At 49.5% G+C, this 15,400-nt stretch overlaps 1 protein-coding gene across 3 annotated transcripts in view; it reads right to left on the reverse strand.

Moving 5' to 3' along the window:
• trim9 (tripartite motif containing 9) overlaps positions 1-15,400 on the reverse strand; it is a 135,092-nt gene that overhangs the window by 89,728 nt on the left and 29,964 nt on the right. For all 3 annotated transcript variants that reach the window (XM_072698908.1, XM_072698907.1, XM_072698906.1), the window contains exon 2: positions 5,937-6,032. In XM_072698908.1, the coding sequence (XP_072555009.1) occupies positions 5,937-6,032 (96 nt within the window). The remainder of the gene's footprint in view (positions 1-5,936; positions 6,033-15,400) is intronic.

Consider the following 15,400-nt stretch of genomic DNA (forward strand, 5'->3'; position numbering starts at 1 on the left):
AGGGGATTGCGTGTTCCAGTGATCCCAGGAGCTAAGTTGCCTGGGGCTTTATGCCCCTGGTAGGGTCACCCAAGGCAAACAGGTCCTAGGTGAGGAACCAGACGAAGTGCGGCTCAAAAGACCCCCTATGATGAGAAAAATATTGGAAACACGTTTTCCCTTGCCCGGACGCGGGTCACCGGGGCACCCCCTGGAGCCAGGCCTGGGGGTGGGGCTCGATGGCAAGCACCTGGTGGCCAGGCCTATACCCATGGGGCCTTATTAACATGTAATATGTGTTTACATGTTAATAAGCTGTTTTAAACAGAGTAAGTTCATAATTGAGTGTTAAGGGAACCGCTGAGAGTTTCTTATGTATCATTTTGTTTACAGTTTTAATAATATCAGTATTGATAGCTTTATTTCTTGAGTATGATGTCACATCTGTTGAGGTTACTGTACACTTTTATATGCAAAGTCCCAGCTTGAGTAAGCTAATTTCTAGCATATACAGAGTATTTTCAAGTGTTAATTAATGCTTATGGAATAATTAAAATATGTGATAGCACTATGTCTCGGTGAAACCAATGCAATATTGCAATGTTATTTGTGACTTATGTGATTTCTACTCAGAGTTGAGTGAAAGTGCAGCAGGAAGTTGTTATACATCCGACTGGTTAAGCTAATTGATGCAGATGCGCTTTATTTGTGTTTTATGTAAGTTAAATATGCTGGACAGAGAATGCATTGATGGTAAAGAAATGTACTCGAGTTTAAGTGATTTAACAGACATAATCTGGGTAAAGAAAAGCATGGTCCTGTGTTCCTTTCGTCTCAGTCTTTTCATTCATTTCACAGATCACAATCCTTTTTTTTTATTGCGGTCACCACGCCTGGGGCCCGTAACACTAACACTTTAGTAATCAAACCACATAAAATTTCAGAATGTCACTTTCACCTATGTGTAGCCAACCCCTGTGTCTTTAAGCTTCAGAGCTCAAAAGTCTTAACTAGAAATGTCTATAATGTGATTTTTTACAATTTCTCAGCATGTCTGAAAATAGGTTTTTGAAAAGCATATGTTTAAAGTTGATTTTAACAAAAAATAGAATAATAACATTATAAGAGGTCTCAGATTATTGGTGCTGAGTTTGTGCTGAATAAAAGCAAATGTAACACTTTGGGATAAATGTTTTTTAGATAGGTGAAATATTTTAAAATGTCAAGGCATGTCAAACTACCCCGAAAGTGGAAAAGAGGCCTCAGACCCCAGGGGGTTAAGTATCTCGGGGTCTTGTTCACGAGTGGGGGGACGATGGAGCGGGAGGTCGACAGGCGGATCGGTGTGGCGTCCACAGTGATGCGGGCGCTGCATCGGTCTGTCATGGTGAAGAAGGAGCTGAGCCAAAAGGCGAAGTTCTCGATTTACCAGTCGATCTACGCTCCTATCCTCACCTATGGTCACGAGCTGTGGGTAGTGACCGAAAGAATGAGATAGCGAGTGCAAGCGGCCGAAATGAGTTTCCTCCGCAGGGTGGCTGGGCTCTCCCTTAGAGATAGGGTGAGGAGCTCGGTCATTCGGGAGGGACTCAGAGTAGAGCCGCTGCTCCTCCGCATTGAGAGGAGTCAGATGAGGTGGCTCGGGCATCTGATTAGGATGCCTCCTGGACGCCTCCCTGGTGAGGTGTTCCGGGCATGTCCCACTGGGAGGGGGCCCTGGGGAAGACCCAGGACACGCTGAAGGGACTATGTCTCTTGGCTGGCCTGGGAACGCCTCGGGATTCCCCCAGAGGAGCTGGATGAAGTGGCCGGGGAGAGGGAAGTCTGGGTTTCCCTGCTGAGACTGCTGCCCCCTCAACCCAACCTCGGATAAGCAGGAGAAAATGGATGGATGGATGCATCCCAGATCAGATTTTACGATCTACTGTTTTTCATGTTAAGATATGGTTCAATGCTATGACTTGTTGGCATGTGTTGGTCATTTCACTGATTTACCTGCAGTTCCCTGTGATGTTGCCCTTTCCTGATTTGTCACATTAGACACAGCTACTGAAATAAGAGACATGACTGCATTGGACGATCGGTCATTTTCCATAGTACAGGCCTGCGACATGTTTATAATTCATTATAAAAATCTGGCCTGTAGATTGATCTTTCGTTTTCTATAGAATAAAAAAAGATGCAATGTCATTCCATTAATTTGTGCCAGCAAGCTTGGTGTCACGCCCCGCTCCGTCCGCTCCCGATGTGTGCCACGCCCACCTCATTACCTCCTGTTTCGCCCTAATTGTTCCCACCTGTAGCTCGTTATCTGTTGCCTAGTCCTGTGTATTTAGTCCGAGTCTCAGTCTGTTTCCCCAGATCTGTCATCGTTGTATGGTCCGTCGTTGTCTGCACCTGTCCTGTTGCCTTCAATAAACCCTTCACCGGACCTTTTGGCTTCGTTCGCCTGCTTCCGTGCTCGCGTTCACCTCCGAAGCTGACAGAATGACAGATCTCCGGAAGAAAGGATCCCCCCTAGCCGAGGAGGAGTACCTCGGCTTGGTCGACGAGGTCCTACACTGGCTGACCCAGCCCGAGATCCGGGAGGATCCCGCAGCTCGCCGGTTAGCTCACCAAAGCCGGGATATCCTGGAGGGGATGCCTGTACCCGGCGACGCGCACCAAGCGGACGTGGTGCGCGACAACCTCCAGCAGCTTCGGGAGGTAGCGGCTGCAGCCATGCTGAGGCAGGTGGAACACGACAGCGGGCTGGTGTACAGCTCACCACCCGCTGCTGCGACCCCGCTGCCGCCTGCCGGATCCGGAAGGAGAAAGAAGAAGCGAAGGGGAAAGGCGGAAGAAGCCGCCCCAACTCTCTTCTTGGGGGCGTGCTCCCTTCTCCCCGCCTTGGAGGACGCCTGGGTGATAGGTGGGCCCCAAGACGCGGAGGACCTGCCTCCTTTGGAGACTGGGGATGCCTGGCCAGAGCGCTGTCCTGGGAGATGGAACAGCGCTGTCAGAGACGCCAGTCCCCGGGTCCCTAAAGCGCGAAAAGGGAGGGCGCATACGCGCTCAGCACCCCTCCTTCCTGCACCGGACCGGTTCGATCCGGACCTGCCGGCTGTTGATGCCGCCGCTCTGCCCGCAGCACCGCCGGCTGCTGATGTCGCCGCTCTGCCAGCGACGTCGCCTGCTGCAGCTGCCGCCGCTCTGCCTGCGGCACCGCCTGCTGCAGCTTCCGCCGATCGGCCAGCAGCACTGCCTTTCCTGCCTGCTGCCTCCGCCGATCCGCCTGCGGCTGCGCTGCCTGCTGCCGCCGCCGTTCTGCCTGTGGCTGCGCTGCCTGCTGCCGCCGCTCCGGATCTGCCCGCGGCTGCGCTGCCTGCCGCTGCTCCGGATCTGCCCGCGGCTGCGCTGCCTGCAGCCCCGCCTGCTGCAGCCGCCGCGAGGACAGCAGCACCGCCCGACCTGCCAGTCCTGCCTGTCTTCCCTGCTGCAGCTGCCGCCGCTCTGCCTGCGGCACCGCCTGTCCTGCCTGACCCGTCTGTCCCATTTGACCCGCCTGTCCTGCCTGGCTTACCTGCAGTCCCGGGGGCTGGCCGCATGGAGGCTGCGCCCGCCGAGGCGCCCCCTGCTGGCCGCGTGCTGGTGGCGCCCGCCGAGGCGCCCCCTGCTGGCCGTGTGGAGGCTGCGCCCGCCGAGACGCCCCCTGCTGGCCGCGTGGAGGCTGCGCCCGCCGAGGCGCCCCCTGCTGGCCGCGTGGAGGCTGCGCCCGCCGAGACGCCCCCTGTTGGCCGCGTGGAGACGGCGCCCGCCGAGGCGTCCCTCTCTGGCGCGCCTTTGGGGGGGGGTTCTGCCCCGCGACGGCGCCCCCTGCTGGCCGCGGGAGGGCAGCGCCCATCCTGCCGGCACCTGAACTGCCTGTCCTGCCGGCACCTGAAGCGCCCATCCTGCCGGCACCTGAACTGCCTGTCCTGCCGGCACCTGAACTGCCTGTCCTGCCGGCACCTGAACTGCCTGTCCTGCCGGCACCTGAACTGTCTGTCCTACCGGCACCTGCACAGCCTAAGGTTGCCACGGTTATGCCCCCTGTTGCCCGCGTGCTGGTGGCGCTCACGGAGGCGCCCCCTGCGGGCCGCACGCCCGAGCCCGTCTCACCTGACTTGCTCGTCTCGCCTGTCCAGCCGGCCCAGCCCGGCTCGCCGGCCCAGCCCGGCTCGCCTGTCCAGCCGGCCACGCCCGCGGCTCTGGCTGCCCCGCCTGCGGCCACGCCCGCGGCTCTGGCTGCCCCGCCTGTTGAGGCCTTGACACTTGTTGGCCCAGACTTGACCTCCCTCCTGACTCCTTCTCCCTTACCCCGGCCAGACCGACACCGCCCAGGACCCCGCCTGTCGGTGTCCCGTAAGGGACGGGGACACAGGCGTCGGGCCTGGGTCCCGCCTGCCATGCCCCCTGGCTCGCCCGTTCGGCCCCTAGCTGTGGCTCGGTGGCTGCCTGCGGGTCCTGCGCCTCGGGGTCGGCGGTCGCCGCCGGGTCCCCCCCTGGTCCCTGGGTGCCGGTCCTCGGTCCCGCCTCCGGCTCCCGGTCGGCCGCCTCCGGGCCCCCCTGCTCCGGCTTGGCGTCGGACGGCGCCTTCGCCGGCTTCGGCTGCGCCTCCGCCTGCCGCGGCTTCCCCCTCCTGCCTGCCTTCCCTGGTGTTCCCTCCTGCTCCCTCCTGGTCCCCTCCGTCACTCCCTCGTCCCGTCCCCTTGGTCCCTGGGTGGTCCCCTCCTGCTCCCTTCTCCCTCTCCCCTGCGGCCCCTCCGGCCGCTGCCCGTCGCCCGCCTGGGCCTTTTCGTGCTCCCCTTGTTCCTCCTCCCTTTCCGTTCGTCCCGCCTGTCTCTCCCTCTGGTCCCTTTGTTCCTCCTTTTGGCACCCCTGGCCCTTTCGTGTCGCCTGTGGGTGTTCCCCCTGTGTCTCCCTTCTGGGTCTGTCTCTCCGCCTTCCCTGTCCTCTGTCAGGTCTTGTCCTTCTTTTCGTCCCTGTTCATGTTTTGCGTCTCCGTCCTGTTCCCTGGGTTTGGTTGACGTTCTGTTTTGTCTTTCAGGTCCTGTTCCCTCGTCCCGTCCGTCGCCTCCTCTCGGGCGCGCCTTTGGGGGGGGGTTATGTCACGCCCCGCTCCGTCCGCTCCCGATGTGTGCCACGCCCACCTCATTACCTCCTGTTTCGCCCTAATTGTTCCCACCTGTAGCTCGTTATCTGTTGCCTAGTCCTGTGTATTTAGTCCGAGTCTCAGTCTGTTTCCCCAGATCTGTCATCGTTGTATGGTCCGTCGTTGTCTGCACCTGTCCTGTTGCCTTCAATAAACCCTTCACCGGACCTTTTGGCTTCGTTCGCCTGCTTCCGTGCTCGCGTTCACCTCCGAAGCTGACACTTGGTAAGTTTCATAATGTTTGCTTAATAAAAATACAATATCCACTTGTTCTCTTGCTATTCAGTTTTCCGTATTGTGATGTGCTGTAACTTACAATACTATATTTTATGGAGCCCATAAAGGGACAGGGTTGGTAAATGAAAACAGTTTTGCTTTAAAAGGATAGGTCATGTTTTGTATGACTAATAGATATGAATGTATAGTACTTTTTACTTTTGGTACATAAATACTTTTAAAACCAGGTATTTTTTTACTTTTACTTGAGTAGTATTTTATTGGATGACATTTTGGTGTGGTGTCTTTTCATCTTTTCACTTATGTATAAAAATTGAGTTCTTTTTCCACCATTGACAAATGTATTCATTTCATTGTACATACTGAATTGAAAATGATGTAACAAACAGCCCTAATAGGTGGCTCAGCTTAATTCTCTTTAAAGTGCATGTAGAGTAACCCTTGTTTGCTATGTGTAAGAATAGAATGAAGAGTAAGATGGAAGCAATGTGTCATAATGAGGAGGATATAACCAAAGGGATATAGACAAAGTGAAATGTAGAGGTACCTGAATTTGCTGTACTGTGTTTCTCAGCTGGACCAGGAACTCCTTAGCTTCTTTGGCCCTTTCTGATAGGATATTCAGTGCCTGTGAGAGCTGTCCCTGCAGAGAGAAAGAGAGGATGCCACCTGATTAAATCACTATAAACAATACTGTTTCAGTCCCAGAAAATTATGGATTGTCTGTGTTCATACAAACAGACCTGTGCAGAAGCCTTAGGCAAAGAAAATGCTTAAGGGTGTTTAAAATAATAATAATAATGTTTTATTTATATAGCGCCTTTCTCACACTCAAGGACGCTTTACAATATAAACAATGATACAGAAAACAATGCACACGCAACAGCAACAATAACAACAACAACAGGAGTGTTACGTAGTAGCAGTTACATTATAGCATTCATGGAATAAATGAGTTTTCAACTGAAGCTTGAGAATGGTAAGTGACTGTATATCTCGCAGACTGAGGAAGTGCGTTCCATAGTGCAGGTGCTGTCACACAGAACGCCCTGCCACCCACAGAGGATAATCTGAATTTAGGTATGGTAAGAAGGTTGGAGCCTGGTGAAAAGTGTTGGGCCTAGAACTGATCACTGGGGGACACCCTGTGTGAGAGGAGCAGTATCAGATAAATGTGTCGGTCGCTGAGGTATGATGTAAACCAGGTAAGAGCAGCACCAGTAATACCAATATCAGTGAGGCGGGAGAGAAGGATTTTATGGTTAACAGTATCAAATGCAGAGCTTAGGTCAAGAAGGAGAAGAATGCTGGCCTTTCCAGAGTCTGCAGCCATGAGAAGATCATTTGTCAACTTAAGTAAAGCCGTTTCTGTACCGTGTAGGGTTCTGAAACCGGATTGAAACGGGTCATACAAATTACAGTGGTACCTCAGTTCTCGAACTCATTAGAACTCGAATTTCTTAGAAGTCAAGCAACCAGTTCAAAAAAAATTTACATAGAACTCGATCTGAATCTCAGAAGTCAAACCGCGAACGCCGATCTAAGATAGCTTGTACACGCGGGGAAATTAGTCACGCGGCACGTCTCTCAGCGGAAACAAAGGGTAACGCTTCAGTCTAAGCCTCGCATTCGCTGTGATAGCATCGTGCATGTTTATACTAGCTGAATACATACATTTAGACAGTAAAAATACATTTAGACAATGATAGACAGTAAAAGTAATTATTATATAATAAAATACATTTAAAAATAAAGATGTCATTAATTATTTTAATATTAATTATAATAATATTGTCGTGCCAAGCGGGGATGGAAAGGCGACAAAGACACAGACATCAGGGTACTGGGGAATACGGGGTTTAATTACAGGTATGGCAAGCGAAACGCAGACGAACAATACCAGGCCCCCCCCGCATGTGGGCGACCACCCGCCCGGGAGCCGGAGCAGCGGCCCCAGCCGACAGAGCCCACGCCCCCAAACCCACCCACCCCAGCGCAACGGCACAGGCGGAACCCAGAGGCCCCCCCCCCAGCGTGCCACCCACCCCAGGGGGGGGCATAACCCCCCATTCCCCGCACCGCCCCCAACAGGCCGGGCCAGCGGCCACCCAGAGACACTGACCACGTGACCTCAGCCAAGAGGAACATCAGAGGACCCCAACCACCCCCGACAGCATTACATTAAAAAAAATATTATTGGAGTCCAACTATCTTCAAAATCGATCAATTGATTTTTCTTACAGGCAGACATCCTCTCCATGGAAACATAATCCAAGAGTAGATTTTTGAATTATTATGTTTAAATTTTCTTTTGACTTCCAGTTCAGAAGGATTGTTTTCTTGGCAATGATTAGTACTGTGAGAAGCATGCAAGATTTATTCGTGTCTATATTAGTGTTAGTGAGGTCCCCAAGCAGGCAGAGTGAGGGGGAGGGTGGGATGGGATGCCCTAGGAGTATCGATAAGTCTTCACAAATCCTTTGCCAGAATTCGTTGACCGGTGTGCAGTACCAGAAAGCATGCAGGTAATTATCTGGTGCGTCCTTCTTACAAGTTACGCATATGTCAGTATTTCTGGAACATCCTCTGCTCTGTGTAGTGTGTTCTGTGTAAAATTTTGTACTGTAATAGCTGCAGGTTGGAGTTCTGATTCATTCGAAAGGTATTCAAGCAAATTTGCCTCCAGAAGTTAGTGTCTGGGTTGATGAGTAAATCCCTTTCCCTTTTATGGGTAGGAAGTGAGAGTGTTGTATCAGATTCTGCTAGATGCACGTAAATCCTAGACAGTAGTTTTTTAGTTGGAGTTATTAAGAAGTTTGCTATTTTAGGTGAAAACTCCAGATCTAATTGCTTACAGCACCATCTATTGTGTATTATTGATTTAAGTTGAAGATATTCTAAGTATTTGTTTTTCTCAATGCCGTAAGTTTCTGCTATTTTGTCAAATGCGATTTTCTTGGATTATATGCTTGAGGCGCTTGATTCCTTTATTATGCCAAGCAAGGAAGTTTATAATTTTTTTATTTAACAGGATGTCAGGGTTGTTCCAGATGGGTCTCAGTTTGCATGGGACCTGTAAGGAAAAGCAGTAAAGATGCCCCAATGTTCTTGGTTGATCATTTGGATACAGACAGTGTTAGCAATTTATGACCATGGGGGAAGTCAGGGAGAGAATGGGGGTTCTGGTCAGCACCACTAGGGTGATAAGGAAGATAACTAAATTACAATGATCATAAAAGTCTCCACCCTGTCCTGCCCCATCCTTGCCCCAGGCTCCTCACAGGCCAGGGGGGTCACTCTTCATATGTAAATTCACTCACAACACCTACACACAGCACCTTGTTGGGGGTCTTTTGGGGTATAAAGGGGGGTGAAGAACTGCCCTTAATTTGTATTTGAGCTGCCTTTCAGTACCCGGTGTATGTCTACACTGTATTACATTATAATATTTTTACTGTTCAATAAACCACCATTTTTGCTGAAACTGCGGAGACTCTGCAAGTGGATTCCTTACAGACCAGTGAAGTTTGGTTCATTTTAAGAAATTCCCACGAGGCTGTCAGTGATGTGCTGATGTTAATGCTCCTAAAACAGCAATGTCGTTTAAGTATATGACTGATAAATGGCAGGTCCTGGACTCGAATATCATTACAGAAAGTTTGCTCAATATCCAGCCAGTTAAGGTCTAAGTTGTTTTGCGTAGTCCATTTTAGGACATGATATCAATCTATTGGCAAGAAAGTAGGTGTACAAATTGGGAAGCTCCAAACCCCCACAGTTTTTGGATTTCTGTAAAGTTTTTAAACTTATTCATGGTGGTTTGGATTTCCATAGATATTTTGAAATTAAGGAGTCCAGTGATTTAAACCAAGTCCGCGGAGGTTGACTCGGAACCATTGAGAACATGTAGTTCATTTTTGGTAAGATCATCATTTTGATTGTTGCTACTCTTCCCAGAAGTGACGTGGGCAGATTACTCCACCGTGCAAGGTCATCTGTCTTTTTAAGCAGAGGACTGTGATTTAATCGCGTCAGATCTGACAGCTTGGCAGAAATGTTAATACCCAGATATCTAATAGTTGAAGTGGGATAGTTGGATTGGACTGGAAGTCACAAGATATTGGAAGAATAGTTGACTTGTTCCAATTAATAGAGTAATCTGATATGGAGGAGAACTTATCTATGAGTCTTATCGTCTCCGTGAGAGAACCCTGCGTATTTTGAAGAAAAAGTAATACATCATCTGCATAAAGACTAATTTTATGGGTTATACTTGCTGTTTGGATACCTTTGATATTATTATTATTCCGAATTGCTGCTGCCAATGGTTCGATAAATATAGCAAATAGTGATGGAGAAAGTGGACAACCTTGCCTAGTGCCCCTTCTGAGAATGAAGCTTGGGGAGATTTGATCATTAGTTTTTACACAGGCTTTAGGTGAACTGTATAAAATTTTAATCCAGGTTACGAAGTTCTCGCGAAATCCAAATTTTACTAAGGTTGCCATTAGAAATTTCCAGTTGATCCTGTCAAAAGCCTTTTCTGCGTCCAATGAGACGATTATGGCTTCCTTATTTTGAATATTGCAGTAGTCTATTACGCCAATTAGTCTCCTCATGTTGTTAGTGGACTGTCTGCCTTTAATGAAACCCGTTTGATCTGGATATATTATATAAGGTGTCACTTTTTCAATTCTACTAGCCAGTGCCTTGCTGATGATTTTAAGATCCGCATTTATGAGTGATATTGGTCGATAGCTAGAGGGGAGAGCAGGGTTTTTGTCAGGTTTGAGGAGCAGGTTAATGTCTGCACAATTCATATTTGGAGGGATGCTGCCAGTTTCTTTAATTTCTATAACCATTCTATGGAATAGTGGTGCTAGCAGAGGCCAAAATGTTTTGTAGAATTCTGCTGGAAATCCATCTGGACCTGGGGCTTTCCCATTAGGCATGCATTGTAGTGCATCGTGAAGTTCCACTATTGAGAGAGGTAACTCTAATGCCGTTATTTGTTCATTATTTAATTTTGGTAGGTCGATGTTGTTTAAGAATTCTTCTATTTCAGAATTTTTTGGATTAATATTAGGTGAGTATAATTTTTTTATAGAAGTCCCTAAATATCCTATTTATCTCTCCTGGGCTATGAGTTGCCTTCCCATTGGGGTCTGTAACTGAAGAGATTGCTACTTTCTCTTTATTCTGTTTTAGTTGGTTTGCTAAAAACTTACTTGATTTATTACTATGTTCAAAATTGTCCACGCGTAATCTCTGTTTTTTTGTCTTTTAATTCTTGCAATTTCATTTTACTTTTTCTCAGCTCATTGAGAAGATGTTTTTCTTGGGAGTCAACATGTGCTGATTCCAAAGTTTTAATTTTCTGTTCTAGTTCTCTCGAGTGCTTTTTCCTTTTTCTTTTTATGTACTGAATATGAAATTATTCTGCCTCATATTACAGCCTTTGCTGTCTCCCAGAGAATGCAGGCAGAGATACGTGGCAGGTCATTTGTTTCAATAAATGTTGTCCAATCTTTTTTAATAACTTCTAGAAACTCTGAGTCTGTTAGTAATGAAGTATTCAGTCTCCACTGTTTAAAAGGTGGTGCACTAACTTTTACAGTGACCATCATAGTGACAGGTGCATGGTCACTGATTGTTATAGGGTGAATTTGTGTGTAACATATATCTTTCATGACTGTATTTCTGGTAAGAAAAAAGTATCCGGGAGTAAGAATGATGGACTGGCGAGAAAAACGTGCATTCTCTGAGCGTGGCGTGAAAAGTACGCCAGACATCGCATAGGCCGAAATCATTCATATATTGTTTTACTGTTTCGGATGACTGGCAAGTATGGTAACTAGCTGCTGTACTACATCTGTCAGATTCTGGGTTAAGTACTAAGTTGAAGTCCCCTCCCAGTATAAGTTCTGTGTCTGAGTGTGATGACATTGCAGCAAAAAGGTGGTGGAAAAAGGAGGGGTCATCACTATTTGGACCGTATATATTGGCAATATATATCTCTTTGTTATATACTGAAATTTTAATAATTATGAATCTACCTTCTGGGTCTGCGATAGTGTCTTTACAGTTGAAACATATTCTTTTGTTGATTAAAATTGCTACACCTCTTTGTTTTGAATTATAACTAGCTAAGTATACATGTGGAAATTCTGGTGAATTTAATGTGCACTGTCCTGTTTTTGCTAAGTGAGTTTCCTGCAGTAGGACAATGTCTGCCTGTAATGTTGTTAGATATTCTAAGATTTTATGTCTTTTAGCAAATGAGCCAATACTACGCACGTTCCAAGTGACAAAGCATAATGAGATCATGCTGTCCTAAATTAGGCCCCCTGAGTACAATCCAAAGTTAAAATGGACGGATGTGTGCCTGTGTGAATGACTGTGTGTGTATGAGTGTGAATGTGTCAGGAGGCATGTGTGTGCGAGTGTCAATGTGTGAATGTCTCCATGCTAGCTATTAAGGTGAGGAGATCTGTCTGAGCTTGAGTGGGCATGTGTATATGTGAGTGTATGAATATATACATGTATGATGCACAGTATGGTGAACAGTTCTTTATAAGTGTAGTAGGAGCAGGGTCCAACTGACATGTAGATGAACTCGATTTCCTGATTAACCGATCAATAGAAGCAGGAGAGGAGGGAATAAATTCTGATAACGAGTGGGCAGGGGGTTGTGGTATGATGGTGGTTGATGGAGGTGGGTGAGGGGTTGCAGAAAAGGAATTATACAAAGTTTAAATTTCAGACTGAAAATATTTCATAAATGAGTTACAGCGCTCATCAGAAGCAATGGTAGTTTTAACTGGAGACTGACATAACTTATTTACTGTAGAAAAGAGTGTTCTATGTCAGCTTGAAGCACTGTTAATAAGAGTAGAGTAGTATGATGAGCGTGCAGCCGTAAAAGCAGATCTGTAAGCTGTCAGGTGTTCAGCATAGGCTAGGGTATGGACTGTCAGACCTGTTTTCTTACATAGTCTCTCAAGATGGCGGCCTGCCTGTTTCATGGTGCAGAGCTCTGGTGTGAACCAGGGGGAGGTGCAAGTAGTTGGGACTAGCATGGATTTAACAGGCGCATAAGTGTCAAGAACTTGTGAAATTATAGAGTTATACACTGAAAGTATCTGCATGGGACAAGTCAAGTCAAAAGTATCATGGAGACAAGATGCAAGGAGAGCGTCTGAAAAGGATGACTGATCAATAGACTTAAATTTGCGGTAGTTAATCACAGTTTTTTTTTTTACATGTTCTAGGCATAGAGTAATTAAAACAGAATTTATGATCTGAAACACCCAAGAGAGAGCCAGAAGCATGTACATCTTACAAACCAGAGGAACATATAAGGTCAAGTGTATGAGGTGTGAGTTGGAAAATCAACATGCTGTATGAGACAGAAACAGTACAATATTGAGCGCAGCTCACAAGCAGATGAACAATCAGTGTCCATATGAATATTCAGGCCACCAAGTAAGATGATTCCCAGAGACATACCAGAAACATCCATCCATCCATCCATCCATTTTCTCCCGCTTATCCGAGGTCGGGACGCGGGGGCAGCAGTCTCAGCAGGGAAACCCAGACTTCCCTCTCCCCGGCCACTTCATCCAGCTCCTCTGGGGGAATCCCGAGGCGTTCCCAGGCCAGCCGAGAGACATAGTCCCTCCAGCGTGTCCTGGGCCTTCCCCGGGGCCTCCTCCCAGTGGGACATGCCCGGAATACCTCACCAGGGAGGCGTCCAGGAGGCATCCTAATCAGATGCCCGAGCCACCTCATCTGACTCCTCTCAATGCGGAGGAGCAGCGGCTCTACTCTGAGTCCCTCCCGAATGACCGAGCTCCTCACCCTATCTCTAAGGGAGAGCCCAGCCACCCTGCGAAGGAAACTCATTTCAGCCGCTTGCACTCGCGATCTCGTTCTTTCGGTCACTACCCACAGCTCGTGACCATAGGTGAGGGTAGGAACGTAGATCGACTGGTAAATCGAGAGCTTCGCCTTTTGGCTCAGCTCCTTCTTCACCATGACAGACCGATGCAGCGCCCGCATCACTGCGGACGCCGCACCGATCCGCCTGTCGACCTCCCGCTCCATCGTCCCCCCACTCGTGAACAAGACCCCGAGATACTTAAACTCCTCCACTTGGGGAAGGATCCCATCCCCGACCCGGAGAGAGCATTCTACCCTTTTCCGGCTGAGGACCATGGTCTCGGATTTGGAGGTGCTGATTCTCATCCCAGCCGCTTCACACTCGGCTGCGAACTGTCCCAGCGAGAGCCGAAGGTCACGGTCCGATGAGGCCAACAGGACCACATCATCTGCAAAAAGCAGAGACCTAATCCTGAGGTCACCAAACCGGACACCCTCAATGCCCTGCCTGCGCCTAGAAATTCTGTCCATAAAAGTTATGAACAGAATCGGTGACAAAGGACAGCCCTGACGGAGTCCAACCCTCACCGGAAACAACTCCGACTTATTGCCGCTCATGCGGACCAGACTCTGGCACCGGTCATACAGGGACTGAACAGCCCTTAAAAGGAAGCCCGGTACCCCATACTCCCGGAGCACCCCCCACAGGACTCCCCGAGGGACACGGTCGAATGCCTTCTCCAAGTCCACAAAACACATGTAGACTGGTTGGGCAAACTTCCATGAACCCTCTAGAACCCTGCGGAGAGTATAGAGCTGGTCCACTGTTCCACGGCCGGGGCGAAAACCACACTGCTCCTCCTGAATCCGCGGTTCGACAATCCGCCGGACCCTCCTCTCCAGAACCCCCGAATAGACCTTACCAGGGAGGCTGATGAGTGTGATCCCCCTATAGTTGGAGCACACCCTCTGGTCCCCTTTCTTGAAGAGGGGAACCACCACCCCGGTCTGCCAGTCCAGAGGCACTGCCCCCGATGTCCACGCGATGCTGCAGATGCGTGTTAACCAAGACAGACCCACAGCATCCAGCTTCCACATCGGAAGGCGTGTTGGTGGGATTGAGGAGGTCTTCGAAGTACTCCTTCCACCGACCCAAAACGTCCCGGGTTGAGGTCAGCAGCACCCCATCCCCACCATAAACAGTGTTGATGTTGCACCGCTTTCCCACCCAGAGCCGCCGGATGGTGGACCAGAATCGCCTCGAAGCCGTCCGGAAGTCGTTTTCCATGGCCTCGCCAAACTCCTCCCAAACCCGAGTTTTTGCCTCAGCGACCGCCGAAGCCGCATCCCGCTTGGCCTGCCGGTACCCGTCAGCTGCCTCTGGAGTCCCACAGGCTAAATAGGCCTGATAGGACTTCTTCTTCAGCTTGACGGCATCCCTCACCACTGGTGTCCACCAGCGGGTTCGCGGATTACCGCCGTGACAGGCACCAACTACCTTACGGCCACAGCTCCGGTCAGCCGCCTCCACAATGGAGGCGCGGAACATGGCCCATTCGGACTCAATGTCCCCCGCCTCCCCCGGGACATGGGAAAAGTTCTGCCGGAGGTAGGAGTTGAAACTCCTCCTGACAGGGGATTCAGCAAGACGTTCCCAGCAGACCCTCATTATACGCTTGGGCCTGCCAGGCCTGGCCGGCTCCCTCCCCCACCAGCGGAGCCAACCCACCACCAGGTAGTGATCAGTTGACAGCTCGGCCCCTCTCTTCACCCGAGTGTCCAAGACATGCGGCCGCAAGTCCGACGACACGAACAAAGTCGATCATCGAATTGCGGCCTAGGGCGTCCTGGTGCCAAGTGCACATATGAACACCCTTATGCCTGAACATGGTGTTCATTATGGACAATCCGTGGCGAGCACAGAAGTCCAACAACAGAACACCACTCGGGTTCAGATCGGGGGGGCCGTTCCTCCCAATCACGCCACTCCAGGTCTCACTGTCATTGCCCACGTGAGCATTGAAGTCCCCCAGCAGAACAAGAGAGTCCCCAGAAGGAATGCTCTCCAACACCCCTTCCAGAGACTCTAAAAAGGGTGGGTACTCTGAACTGCCGCTCGGCGCATATGCG

This window comes from Paramormyrops kingsleyae, chromosome 14 (genome assembly GCF_048594095.1).
Source record: "Paramormyrops kingsleyae isolate MSU_618 chromosome 14, PKINGS_0.4, whole genome shotgun sequence".
NCBI lineage: Eukaryota > Metazoa > Chordata > Actinopteri > Osteoglossiformes > Mormyridae > Paramormyrops > Paramormyrops kingsleyae.